The following is a 13585-nucleotide window of genomic DNA, read 5'->3' as shown; positions in this document are numbered from 1 at the left end:
TGCTAGTCAACCTGTTATTGGTTCAAATAAGTGTGTAGGATGGGACTGCAGATGCTGATTTAAACCAAAGACGCAAAATGCTGGATGAGGAAGGTGACAACAAGGCATACAATCACTCAGATTAATCAGGAGGACAGTGAACCCAGTGGGAGAACTAGAACTGGGGAGGGAGAGAGAAAGCAAGGGCTACTTAAAAGTTAGAGAAATCAATATATTGCTGGGTTGAAAGCTTGCTAAGCGAAATATAAATCTACTGCACGGAGGCCAGACTGCAGCTCATCTTCACTATGGATGTTCAGTCACTACACCTCCATCCCCCATCAGGAAGGGCTTAACCCCCTCTTATTTCTTCCACGATCTCAGAACCAGCCAATTTCTTTCTACCAACACTCGCCTCTGCCATGTTCATCATCTGCTTTGATCTGTTGTTTTCACACTTTGCCTTACAATATCTCTAGAATCCCTCTCTGACGAAGGGTCTTGACCTGAAATGTCTTCAATATCTTTTGCCTAATGGGAGTGGGGAAAAGGAGTGATACAGATACTGTACATTGATGTAGCTTTGTTTTTTTCTGCTGTCCTTGCTACTAATGGAAGTGTTTTGAACACTGAAGAATTGCACATTTGAGTAGTGTTTTGTAAACCATTTTAGTTGAGTTTAGTTTAGAGATAGTGTGGCAACAGGACCAACATGCCACTGAGTTCACCCCGACCAGCTACCTCCGTACACAAGTTTTAGACGACACACGAACAATTCACAGAAGCCAATTAACCTACAAATCTGTATGTCCTTTTGTGGTCTGTTATAGCCAGGGTTCACTAAGTAAAATTATGAGAGGCAATGGTAGAACAGGGGTGATGGACAACTGGAGGTTGTTATGAGGTAGTCCTTGGATGAGGTTTGTAGGTTTTAAAATGAGGAAGGCGGTGTCCTCCCAAACTCCAAAGATGTACAGGTTTGTATATTAATTGGCTTCTGTAAATGAATACAGAATTGATTGTAAATTGTCCCTAGTGTGTACGGAAGTGCTAGTGTACAGGGTGATTGCTGGCCGGTGTAGAATCAGTGGGCCAAAAGGGATTGATTTCACGCTGTATCTCTAAACTCCAGCGTGTGCAGGCCCAGTGCCGTCAAACACACATCTTAACCCAATCCTTCCCGGGATCTTTCTCGTAAACGTCTGGACCCTCTCCAACACCAGCACATCCAGATATGAGGATATGGATACACGCCAAGTGCTTGAGTAACTCAGTGTTTAAGAAAGAACGGCAGATGCTGGAAAAAATCAAAGATAGACAAATGCTGGCGAAACTCAGCGGGTGAGGCAGCATCTATAGAGTGAAGAACCTAAACGTCACCTATACCTTCGCTCCATAGATGCTGCCTCACCCGTTGAGTAACTCAGTGGGTCAGGCAAAATGCAATAGCAAAACTGCAGATGCTGGTTTACACCAAAGATAGACACAAAATGGGAGGTCACCATCCCTCCCCCCTCCCCCCCCCGATACGGAATGGTCTGTCCTCAACAGAGGCCTCGCCTTCCTTCACCTCCACCCCCACCTCGACGAGTTCTGCTTCTGCCACGATGTAGAGCTTTTCTTCAGTCACCTCTGCCTCCGTGCCTTTTTCTATGGGAAGGACTACCCAGTGATGACCCTTTCTTCCATCTCCACCAGACCCCCTCATCTTGGACTCACCTGCACGGCCTCTACCCTCTTTTGACCTCTTAATTTCTCACTGTCGGCATGACATCAACCATCTCAACTTCTCCACTCCCCTCACTTACCCTAACCTCAAGGAGGGTCTCGACCCGAAACAAGATCAGCCTTGTTGCCATGATTTCTCCTTCTTTCCTTAATGGCCTGAGCATTTTTGATAAAAGTGATAAATTACCGGTACTTCAAAAGGAGGTGATTATAAATTCCTTTTATTTGCATCTTGATATAAAATCTTTTTTGCAAATGTACAATACTAAATGCACACTGAAATTTGGCATCACTTAGTTAGATGGCGCAGTTTGCCATTCAGTTCCCTCTCTTTTGTTAGTAGGTTATTGCTGTGCTTCTTAAATGCTTCGAATTCCTAGTAATGGAAAAAATAGAAAGATAAAATAAGATTTTTAATGAACTACTTTTTGTATTGATACATGATGGAAGCTATGGATGGTTTGAGCAAGTAAAAGGTTTGTGGAGGAGACCCAAGTTAATTGAAAATATATATGCATCTATTCAAGTGCATACCAGGTTTGTCAAGTGAGAAATTATGTGAAATAATGGGGCCCTACAGTGAAGGTTTCTTCCTGCCATGATTGTTAAAATTAGCTAACTGCATATCGTTACATGCATGTGCTTATTTACCATTTTCTGTAGAACGTTTAACTTCGCCATAGCATCTCGAAACCGTCCTTATTTATGTTTAAAAATTGCACACAAGTGTGCTTTTGCAAAAACTGTTGACTTGATTTGTGGACGGTTTGATTGTAATCATTGCAGTCTTTCCGCTGACTGGTTAGCATACAACATAAAAGCTTTTCACTGTACCTCAGTACACGTGTCAATAAACTAAACTGCTTATTGCTGCAATTTGGCTTGAGATACAACAGGGATACAGATAGGAATTAGTGATGGGAGAAGAAAAACTACTAGTACCTTCCATTCATTCAAATTTTAAATTTCAGCAACGGAAAGAGAATATTGATTTGTTTGAAGCTATGTATAAATCATTTTATTCAACAGTTTAACAAGTTTGATGGCTAGAGGATGTCTCATTTCTGCTTTAACAAGATCTGCTTTATCATACGTGTGCAAGCAGGAAAAACAGTTTGAATAGTGCATGATGCATCATAGCTCAAATGACAGAAGTGTGTTGCATTGATGGTCAGAATGAGAACTACTTACCATTTCCAAATCAGTGTAAACCTTTTGATATCTGTGATACTGCTGCTGTAACTCCTTGACCTTGGCACTTTCATTTACCATTGCAGCTTCATATTGAAATCTGAAATACAAAGCACATTCTGCATGAAATCTCCAAAGTACAAAACTGAAACGTCCCCCATTCCTTCTCTCCGGAGATGATGCCCGTCCCGCTGAGTTACTCCAGCATTTTTGTGTCTACTGTACATCTAGAGGTTAGAAACATGAACTAATCACAACTGTTCCAAGGTTATCTTTATCCTGATATCCGAATCATGCCTGACACATCTGGTCTGGTTTAAGACGGCTAACATTACCATTTACTGGCTACAGGTGCTTCTCGTTGCTTCTTGTCAGCCAGCTAAAGGAGATCATCTTCAAATAGCCCAGCTATCAGTGCCTGTATCCTTAATGCAACTACTTCAAGACTAAAATAGCCACCTGCACTGGATTAACTGAGCTGACCACAGCTCAATGTAAGCAAAAGAAGCAGGTGGAGGAGGGGAAATGCACTAGGATCAAGGTAGGGTGAGAGAAACAAAGAAGCAGGATGCAGAAATGTATGTGTGGGAAGGAACTGCAGATGCTGGTTTACACCGAAGATAGACACAAAATGCTGGAGTAACTCAGCGAGACAGACAGACAAATGTAGAATGGATCATTGTTAGCTTGGAAAAGGTGACAACAAAGCAAACGGGTTGCAGCTCCATGCAAAGTGCAGATTAAAAAAATGTGCAAGGACTGCAACAAGGCAGATTGGGATATCAGGAATTTATCCTAGGCATGCAAGAGTTCCGCTCAGTAGTCTGATAACAGCGGGGAAGAAGCAGTTCTTAAATCTAGTGGCTTTCAAGCAGGAGAAGGGAGCTGAGGGAATGAGCAGGGTGTGAATAAATGGTCCTTGATTATGTTGGCTGTTTTCCTGAGGCAGAATGAAGTGTGGATGGAGTCGAGGGTGGGGAGGCTGCTCGGTGCGCTAGACTGGGCTGTGTTCACAACTCTGCGATTTCTTCATATATGAAATGTTTGCAAACAATGATTTATTCAACTTCTGGGATAAGTTGAGTTAACATAACTATTTCTTGAAGAGTTGCAGCTTTAAACTTTGGATGTCAATGATTGAATATTTGCACTAGAGATCCACTCTGTATCAGTCAATAGACAATAAACAATAGGTGCAGGAGTAGGCCATTCGGCCCCTCGAGCCATCACTGCCATTCAATGTGATCATTGCTGATCATCCCCAATCAGTACCCCGTTCCTGCCTTCTCCCCATATCTCCTGACTCCACTATTTTTAAGAGCCCTATCTAGCTCTCTTGAAAGCATCCAGAGAACTTGCCTCCACCGCCCTCTGAGGCAGAGAATTACACAGTCCAATTGATATAGTCCATTTGCAAGAAGCAAATGCAATGCTGCACCATATTTCATTCTGAAGAAGGGCCTCGACCCGAAACGTTGCCTATTTCCTTCTTTCCATAGATGCTGCCTCACCCGCTGAGTTTCTCCAGCATTTTTGTCTACCTTCCATTTTACAGCATCTGCAGTTCCTTCTTAAATATTTAATGAACTGTTCTTTTTTGTTTTACCTGTCTTCTGCATCTTTCTTTGCTTTCTCTGTTAATTTTAGTTTCTCCTCCACGAGCTGTGTCTCTTTTTGTTTGTCCTACATTTTAAAAAGTCATAGTCATAGTTAGGAATTTGCAAACAATAGAACTCTTCACTGTATCCACAATATAATTGAAAATTTTATACCTAGAGACAAGAAAATTTGTGCGCATGTGCAGGGTGGCGCATGCGCAGGGTGGCACATGCGCACAACCACGGCCGATGATGTGCTGGTTGTGATTGTGCGCATGTGCAGGGGAGAATGTGCAAGCCGTGGCAGTGCGCATGTGCAAGGCGGCCGGCGGAGAACCGGCGGCCCGCACGCGGATATGGATGGCGGACGGAGACGGAGAGTGACAGAGAGAGTGAGGTAGAGAGGGGGACCCACTCAGAGTTGAACGATAGGTGTCCCGGGTGCTTGCCAAGCCGGGCAAAATGGCATGGCTTTTAGGTTACCCGGCGGGACTTTAGGTCACCATTGGTACCCGGGCAACCATTAATTTCGAGCCCTGCATTACCCCTGACAACCGTACTAATCAAGAATCTATCTCTGCCTTACAAATATCCATTGATGGCATCCACAGCATTCTGAGGCAAAGAGTTCCACAGATTCACCACCCTCCTAAAGGAATGTCATTTAATTCTGAGGCTATGACCTCTACTCCTAGACTCTCCCACTAGTGGAAACATCCTCTCCTTATCCACTCTTTCCAAGCCTTTCACTATTTGGTAAGTTTCATTGAGGTCCCCCCTCATTCTTCTGCACTCCAGCGAGTACAGGCCCAGCGCCGTCAAATGTTCATCATAAGTTAAACCACTCAATCCTGGAATCGTTCTTGTAAACCTCCTCCGGACCCTCTGAAGAGCCAGCACATCCTTCCTCAGATATGGTGCCCAAAATTGCTCACAATACTCCAATGCGGCCTTATGGAGCCTCAACATTACATCCCTGTTTATGTATTTTAGCCCTCTTAGAAATAAATGTTAGCATTGCGTTTGCCTTCTTTACTACCGATTAGACTTGCAGATTAACCTTTTTGGGAATCATGCACTAGCACTCCCAATTCCCTTTGTACCTCCGATTTCTGGATTCTCTCCCCAGTTAGATAATAGTTTACTTATAGTGAATTGTTTATATTTCTCAACATAACCTGTATAAGTTTCCCTCTCTCCATGGCAAGATGAAGAAGCTCTTCCTTCTCTCGTGTCAGCAGAAGTATTTTATTCTGGGATTCTGTTTCCTCGTGATTTCTCACTTCTGTGGCTTCTTTCAGCTTCTTTACAGCAACTAAAAGGGGCAAGATATCTGATTTAGAAGGGAATTAATATTTAGTCACATTTCTAATCTAGCATCTAGATAGCAAGTACAAATGCACTGTACTTGCTGATAATATATAAATGAGAAATAATATTTTAAGTATAAAAATGGTTTAATATTACCAGCAACATTTAAATCATTTGCTCAATGTTTAATCGTTTGCTCAGATCTTAATAAAAATTACTTTAGATTGTTATCCAAAGTTATAACTTTGCTGTGAAATTTTCATTATGTGAACTATAACAAGTCTTTAAAATTAAGGAACTCCTAACCATGTGACAAAACCAATATTTTTAATTTACTAAGGTTTAATTAATATCAGAAATATTGTTTCTAATCTTTCATTCGATTGGAAATTGCTAGTGCTACCAAAGTGGACCTTTATTTGAATACATACCATTACGCCTATCCTCCGATTCTTTCAGTTTTACCTTCAGATGAAGCACTTCATCCTTATAAAGCTTTTCAGCGTTTGCTTGCTTTTCTAAAAACTCGCTCTCTTTTTGTCGTAGCTTCTGTGTTATTTGCCTGAAATAAAGGAATAAACAAATATTAAAGTGAGAACTGGCAGAAACATTACATGGTGCCTGAAGTAAAGGGCCTGTCCCACTTTCACGACCTTTCTTACTCGTGGATATTTTTCATCCGGCTAGAAAAAGGCCCCGACCACTTGATGCCACGAGTACCTACAACTAGCATCACAACCTACCTACGACCTAGGTCGACAAAAGTGCTGGAGAAACTCAGCGGGTGCGGCAGCATCTATGGAACGAAGGAAATAGGCCACATTTTTCGGGCCGAAACCCTTCTACCTACGACCTATCTATGACCTCGTGATGATCATGCTGCGAGTATGAGTCAAGGGCAAACCCGGCAGAGGTTGTGAAAGTGGGACAGGCCCTTTACACTAATAGTAGACACAGAATGCTGCAGTAACTCAGCAGGACAGGCAGCATCTCTGGAGAGAAGGAATGGGTGACATGGGTCGAGACCCTTCTTCAGACTGATGTCAGGGGAGTGGGGGGGACAGAGATAGAATGTAGTCAGAGACAGTAAGACTGGTGGAAGAACTGGGAAGGGGGAGGGGCTGGAGACAGAGGGAAAGCGAGGGCTATTTAAGGAAAGCAACACTTGTAGATATGTGCAGTATGTCCATTCCCTGCTGTTCATTACCAGCAATCATTAAATCATGATTCCAGGAATAGGGTGCCTGTGGGCAGGGGTATAATCCCTCTAGTGCTTTCTGTTCTCACTGCTGAGATTCATTGGAGACTGCCGCTTTGACCTTCATCCAAATCCACTTTGTCCAAATTAGGCTCCACATTTTCTCGTTGTCTTGGCCTTCATCATAATGGGGATTCAATCTGGCTTTAGAACCACAGAATCATGTTTAATGGAGGACACAAGATGGCGATAGCACTGTTGGGGTTATGTTTAAGGATGCAGACACAAAAATTGCAAATGATGGTTTACAGAAAGAGACGCAAAGTGCTGGAGTAACTCAGATTCTCTGGAGAACGTGGATCGGCGACATTTCAGGTTCCAGATGACACAAAGCTGGGTGGCAGTGTGTACTGTGAGGAGGATGCTATGAGAATGCAGGGTGACTTGGACAGGTTGGGGGAGTGAGCAGATGCATGTCAGATTAAGTTTAATGTGGATAAATGTGAGGTTATCCACTCTGGTATAAAAAACAGGAAGGCAGATTACTATCAAAATGGCGTCAAATTAGGAAAAGGGGAAGTACAACGGGATCTGGGGGTCCTTGTTCATCAGTCTATGAAGGTAAGCATGCAGGTACAGCAGGCAGTGAATAAAGCGAATGGCATGTTGGCCTTTATAACAAGAGGAGTTGAGTATAGGAGCAAATAGGTTATTCTGCAGTTGTACAGGGCCCTAGTGAGACCACACCTGGAGCATTGTGTGCAGTTTTGGTACCCTAATTTGAGGAAGGACATTCTTGCTATTGAGGGAGTGCACAAGGTTAATTCCCGGGATGGCAGGGCTGTCATATGCTGAGAGAATGGAGCGGCTGGGCTTGTACACTCTGGAGTTTAGAAGGATGAGAGGGGATTCTTATTGAAACATATAAGATTGTTAAGGGTTTGGACACGCTAGTGGCTGGAAACATGTTCCTGATGTTGGGGGTCCAGAACCAGGGGCCACAGTTTAAGAACAAGAGGTCAGCCATTTAGAATGGAGACGAGGAAATATTTTTTTTTCACAGAGAGTTGTGAGTCTGTGGAATTCTCTGCCTCAGAGGGCGGTGGGGGCCGGTTCTCTAGATACTATCAAGAAAGAGCTAGATCGGGCTCTTAAGGATAGCGGAGTCAGGGGATATGGGGGGAAGGCAGGAACGGGGTACTGATTGTGGATGATCAGCCATGATCACATTGAATGGCGGTGCTGGCTCGAGGGGCCGAATGGCCTATTCCTGCATCTATTGTCTATTGTTAGGACCCTTCTTCGGGCTGATTGTAGTAGGGGCGAGAAATCTGACCCTCTGAATTACTCCAGTTATGGTTAGGGATTATGTTGCACAATTTGGGTCTAAAAATATTACACTATCAAATTGAACACTTGTTTGGTTGAATTGTTCGCCATTTTGGATTGTAAATATGTAATTTGTGTTGCTTACTTGCAATCTTGTTCAAGCATGTCGCGTTGTTTCAGATATTCTCCTAATTCACTGGACAGCTTCAGTATTTGAGCTTCTTTCTCCTGCAGTGCTTTACTAAAGAGATTTTCGTTTTCTCTCTGAAGTTTTTCATTTTCTTCAATAAGCTCTGAATTCTGTCTCTTATATTCATCCTTAAATTTGATGATTTCCTGGTGATTGAATGCCAGATCCATGAAGCGTTCCTCCAGCCGGGCTGACAACTTCATTTCACCCTCTAGTTGTTGCCTCAAGTCCTCGCACTGGTTCTCCACCTCCTCGTTAATTGATTCCAAAGTTTGGCAGCGTCGGATGAAGTCATCAGCTCGCTGTTTGAGTACACAGATGAGCTGTGACTGCTCATCTATTCTAGATCGCAACAAGGCACCCTCTGTTTTATCTTCCTTTGACAATCCACGTAACTTCTCCAAAGTGACAGATAAAGAATCACCTTCCTGAATAATGCAAAGAAACTCTGAATCAATTCGGCACAGTGATAGAACATACAACACAGAACAGTAAAGCACAGGAACAGGCCCTTTGGCCTACTATATCCATGCTGAATATGATGCCACGTTAAATTAATCTCCTCTGCCAAAACATGATCCAGATTCAGATTAGGGACAGTTTCTCCCCAGCTGTTATCTGACACTGAACCATTCTCCTCCAACCTCATCTATTGCATCCGCTGCTCTAGATGTCAGCTGATCTTGTGAGTAAGGCAAGGCAGTGCCGTTACCACCTCAGGCAATTGAGGAAATTCAGAGTGTCTCCGAGGATCCTCCAGTGCTTCTATGCAGCGGCGGTGGAAAGCATCTTGTCCGGCAACATCACCATCTGGTTTGGGAATTGCTCTGCCAAGGACAAGGAGGCTCTGCAGAGAGTAGTGCGTTCGGCCGAACGCACTATGGGAACTTCACGCCCCCCTGCAGGAACTATACAACAGGAGGTGCAACTCCAGAGCAAATAAAATCATGGGAGACCCCTTTCACCCCTGCAACGGACTGTTCCAGCTGCTACGGTCAGGCAAACGCCTCCGTTGCCATGCGGTGAGAACGGAGAGGTTTAGAAGGAGTTTCTTCCCAGAGGCAATTTGGACTGTAAACGCCTATCTCACCAGGGACGAACTCTACTGAACGTTTTTCCTTCCATTATTTATTATGTAAAAGAATATGTGTGTTATGATTGTGTTTATAATTTGTTTGGTTGTTTTGTTGTTTGTCTTTTGCACAAAAGTCCGCGAGCATTGCCACTTTAATTTCACTGCACATCTCGTATGTGTATGTGACAAATAAACTTGACTTGACTTGATCTATATCGGTGAGACCAAGCGTAGCCTTGGCGATCGTTTCGCTGAACACCTCCGCTCGGTCCGCACTAACCAACCTGACCTCCCGGTGGCTCAGCACTTCAACTCCCCCTCCCATTCCGTATCCGACCTCACTGTCCTGGGCCTCCTCCACGGCCAGAGTGAGCAACACCGGAAATTGGAGGAACAGCACCTCATATTCCGCTTGGGGAGTCTGCATCCTGGTGGCAAGAACATTGAATTCTCACTATTCTGTTAACCCTTGCTGTCTCCTCCCCTTCCTATCTCAGCCCTCGGGCTCCTCCTCCTCCTTTTTCCTTTCTTCTCCCCGCCTCCCCCCACCCCTATCAGTCTGAAGAAGGGGTTTGGCCCGAAATGTTGCCTATCTCCTTCGCTCCATAGATGCTGTTGCACCCACTGAGTTTCTCCAGCATTTTTGTGTACATCCTACCAACAACTAGAGAGCAGTCCTGATCTACTATCTGCCTCATTGGAGACCCTCGGATTATCTTTGATTGGACTTTACTATCTTTATCTTGCACTAAACATTATTCCCTTCATTATGTATCTGTACACTTGGATGGCTCGATTATAATCATGTATTGTCTTTCCGCTGACTGATTAGCATGCAAACTAAACTCAAGTTCATATCCCTCCATTCCCCACATTTCCATGTGCCTTTTAAACGCCATTATCCTATCTGCCTCCGCCACCACCCCTGGCCTGGGTTTTCTGATCATTATGGACACACTGATTCAGGTTAAGTTACCTATGTGGGTCCAGTGTCTCAGGTTAGTGCTCTGAATTCAGTAACCATTTCTTTCAGCTTCACTGAGCATTATGAGCACAATACCTTGGGTTAGACCCTGAATTAAGGATCATTGTGAACATATCTATCTGCAGGGGGCTGACTTCTATGATCGCTGCATGCACGATCATTGCATTCTCCCCATTCAAAGGTTATGGGGTGTAGGCAGGAGAATGAGGTTGAGAGGGAAAGATAAATCAGCCATGATTGAATGGCGGAGTAGAGTTGATGGGCCGAATGGCCTAATTCTGCTCCTATGACGTGTCAGGTTAGAGTGCCAAGCTGTAATCAGTGTGAAGGCATGATCTCGGGAGCAGAAACCATAGTGAGTACACTGTTTCGTACTTGGGCCTCCAAGTGAAGCAATAATGGCCTGCAATCCAAGCCCAGTTCAGCGATGAGAATGAACACGCTGTCTCAAGTCACAATTGTGAGTCCGCTGCAGACAGTGTTATACACTGCCATTGTGAGCCCAGTGCCTACGGGTCGGTGCCCTGAGGTTAGGGAGTACCGTCCACATGTGGACCCGGCCTTGGGATCCCTGTGGACACATGGCCCAGCCCTGGCACAGGTTGTCGCGAGCCAGGATCCATGCCAGGACGTGGTGACCACTCCCCCTTCACTGACACTGACAGGCTGGGCCCGAGGACCCTAGTCCCTGTCCCTGAGGCCCCAGTCCCTGAGGTCCCAGTCCCTGACGCCTAAGGACCATGAGATTCTTGACCCCCTGAGAACCCTAGTCCCTGACTCTGAGGATCTTGACCCCTGAGGACCCTAGTCCATGACCCTGAGGTTCTTGACCCCTGAGGGGCCTAGTCCCTGAAGCCCCAGTCCCTGACGCCTGAGATCCTTGACTCCTGAGGACCCTGACCTTTGAAGACCCCAATCCCTGAGGTCCCTGACCATGATGTCAGTCACTGAGTTCCTATACCCCAGTCTCTAATATCCCTGTCCCTCGTCCCTGACCCCCAAGGACCGTGTTCCTTGCTCCTGAGTTGACCCCAGTTCCTGTAGTCCCTGACTCCTGAGGACCCAGACCTCAGTCCCTGACTCCTGAGGTCCTTAAACCCTGTCCTTGATGTCCCTGACCTCAGTCCCTGGAGACCATGACCTCAGTTCCTGATGTCCCTAGACCATGAGGTCGCTGACCATGACCCCAGTCCCTGGAGACCCTGACCCCAGTCCCTGGAGACCATGACCCCAGTTCCTGATGTCCCTAGACCCTGAGGTCACTGACCATGACCCCAGTCCCTGGAGACCCTGACCCCAGTCCCTGGAGACCATGACCCCAGTTCCTGACCCCAGTCCCTGGAGACCATGACCCCAGTCCCTGGAGACCCTGACCCCAGTCCCTGGAGACCATGACCCCAGTTCCTGATGTCCCTAGACCCTGAGGTCACTGACCATGACGCCAGTCACTGAATTCCTTGACCCCAGTCTGTGATTTCCCTGTCCAGAGGACCCTGACCCGGGTCCGTGCCCCAGTGCTGAGGCCCCTGACCCTGATCACCTGAGCCCGCTCCTCACCTGCCGGCTCTGCTCCACCATCTGCCGCGGGGCCCGCTCCCGCCGCTCCATGGCCGCCGCCGCCGCCCGTTGCCAGTGGCGACCGAGAGAGAGGGAGAGGGAGAGGGAGCTACGGCGGCTCCCAGCGTCAAACACGGGGCGGCGGACAGCGATTGGGGGGGGGGGGGGGGGGGAGATAGATGAGAGGGGGAAGGAGAGAGAGGGGGAGAGAGGAAGGGGGAGAGAGGGGGAGGGAAGGAGGAGAGAGGAGAAGGAGGGAGGAGAGAGGAGGAGAGGAGGAGGAGAGAGGGAAGGAGGAGGGAGAAAGGAGGAAGGAGGGAGGGGAGAGGGGGAAGGAGGAGGAGAGAGGGGGAAGGATGGAGGAGAGAGGGAAGCAGAGAGGGGAGGAGAGAGGGAAGGAGGGAGGGAGAGGAGGAGAGGGAAGGATGGAAGGGAGGAGGAGGGGCGGAGAGAGGGAAGGAGGGAGGGAGGAGGAGGGAGGGAGGGGGAGGAGAGAGGGGGAGGAGGAGGAGGGGGAAGGAGGAGGGAGGGGGGAAGGAGGGAGGAGGAGGGAAGGAGGGAGGAGAGAGGGAAGGATGGAGGAGAGAGGGGGAAGGAGGGAGAAGAAGGGGAGGGGTGGAAGGGCGGGGGGGGAAGAATGGAGGAGAGGGCGAAGGAGGGAGGAGAGAGGGGGGGAGGGGGGAGAGAGGGAGGGAGGGAGGAGAGAGGGGGAGGGGAAGGAGGGAGGAGAGAGGGAAGGATGGAGGAGAGGGGGGAAGGAATGGAGAGGGGAAGGAGGGGGAGAGGGGGAAGGAGGAGAGAGGGAGGAGGGAGGAGAGGGGAAGGAGGAGAGAGGGAGGATGGAGGGAGGAGGGGGAAGGAGGGGGAGGGGGGAGGGAGGAGGAGGGAAGGAGGGAGGAGAGAGGGAAGGATGGAAGGGAGGAGGGGGAAGAATGGAGGAGAGGGCGAAGGATGGAGGAGAGAGGGAAGGAGGGAGGAGAGGGGGGAGGAGGGGGAAGGATGGAGGAGAGAGGGAAGCAGAGAGGGGAGGAGAGAGGGAAGGAGGAGGGAGGAGAGAGGGAGTTGAGAGGGAAGGTGGGAGGCAGGGGAAGAATTGTGAGAGGGGAAGGAGAGGTGGAGAGGGAGGGAGCAGGAGAACGCGAGAGAGGTAGGGAGGGAGAGGGCTCCTGCAACAGCTCTAGACTGGTAGACAAGTAGACAAGTACACCTCCAAGCCGGTAGACCAAGACCAGTGAGTGTGTAGGAAGAAACTGCAGTTACTGGTTTACACCAAAGACAGACACAAAGTGCTGGAGTAACGCAGCAGGTCAGGCAGCATCTCTGGAGAACATGGGTAGGTGTTGTTTCGGTCGGGACCCTTCTTCAGAGTGTGGTGTGAGTGGTGGTGTCATGGCAATGAGGTGGGGTGGGGGAGAGGCTGGGCCTGCAGTCAGAGGCCCGTCCT

At 47.4% G+C, this 13585-nt stretch overlaps 1 protein-coding gene across 1 annotated transcript; it reads right to left on the bottom strand.

The window, feature by feature from the left end:
- Window positions 1-1945: 1945 nt before the first annotated feature.
- On the bottom strand, window positions 1946-12295 carry zgc:172182 (coiled-coil domain-containing protein 89). The gene is made up of 7 exons (XM_055637707.1): window positions 12142-12295; window positions 8480-8952; window positions 6239-6369; window positions 5675-5811; window positions 4505-4581; window positions 2899-2998; window positions 1946-2083 (listed from the first exon to the last, which is right to left on the bottom strand). Exons 1-7 carry the CDS (start codon window positions 12190-12192, stop codon window positions 1997-1999), a joined length of 1056 nt encoding a protein of 351 aa, XP_055493682.1. The 5' UTR covers window positions 12193-12295; the 3' UTR covers window positions 1946-1996.
- Between the last annotated feature and the right edge of the window lie 1290 nt (window positions 12296-13585).

This window comes from Leucoraja erinacea, chromosome 7 (assembly GCF_028641065.1).
Source record: "Leucoraja erinacea ecotype New England chromosome 7, Leri_hhj_1, whole genome shotgun sequence".
In the NCBI taxonomy this organism is placed as follows: Eukaryota; Metazoa; Chordata; class Chondrichthyes; order Rajiformes; family Rajidae; genus Leucoraja; species Leucoraja erinaceus.
This window is presented reverse-complemented; position numbering and strand designations above follow the sequence as displayed.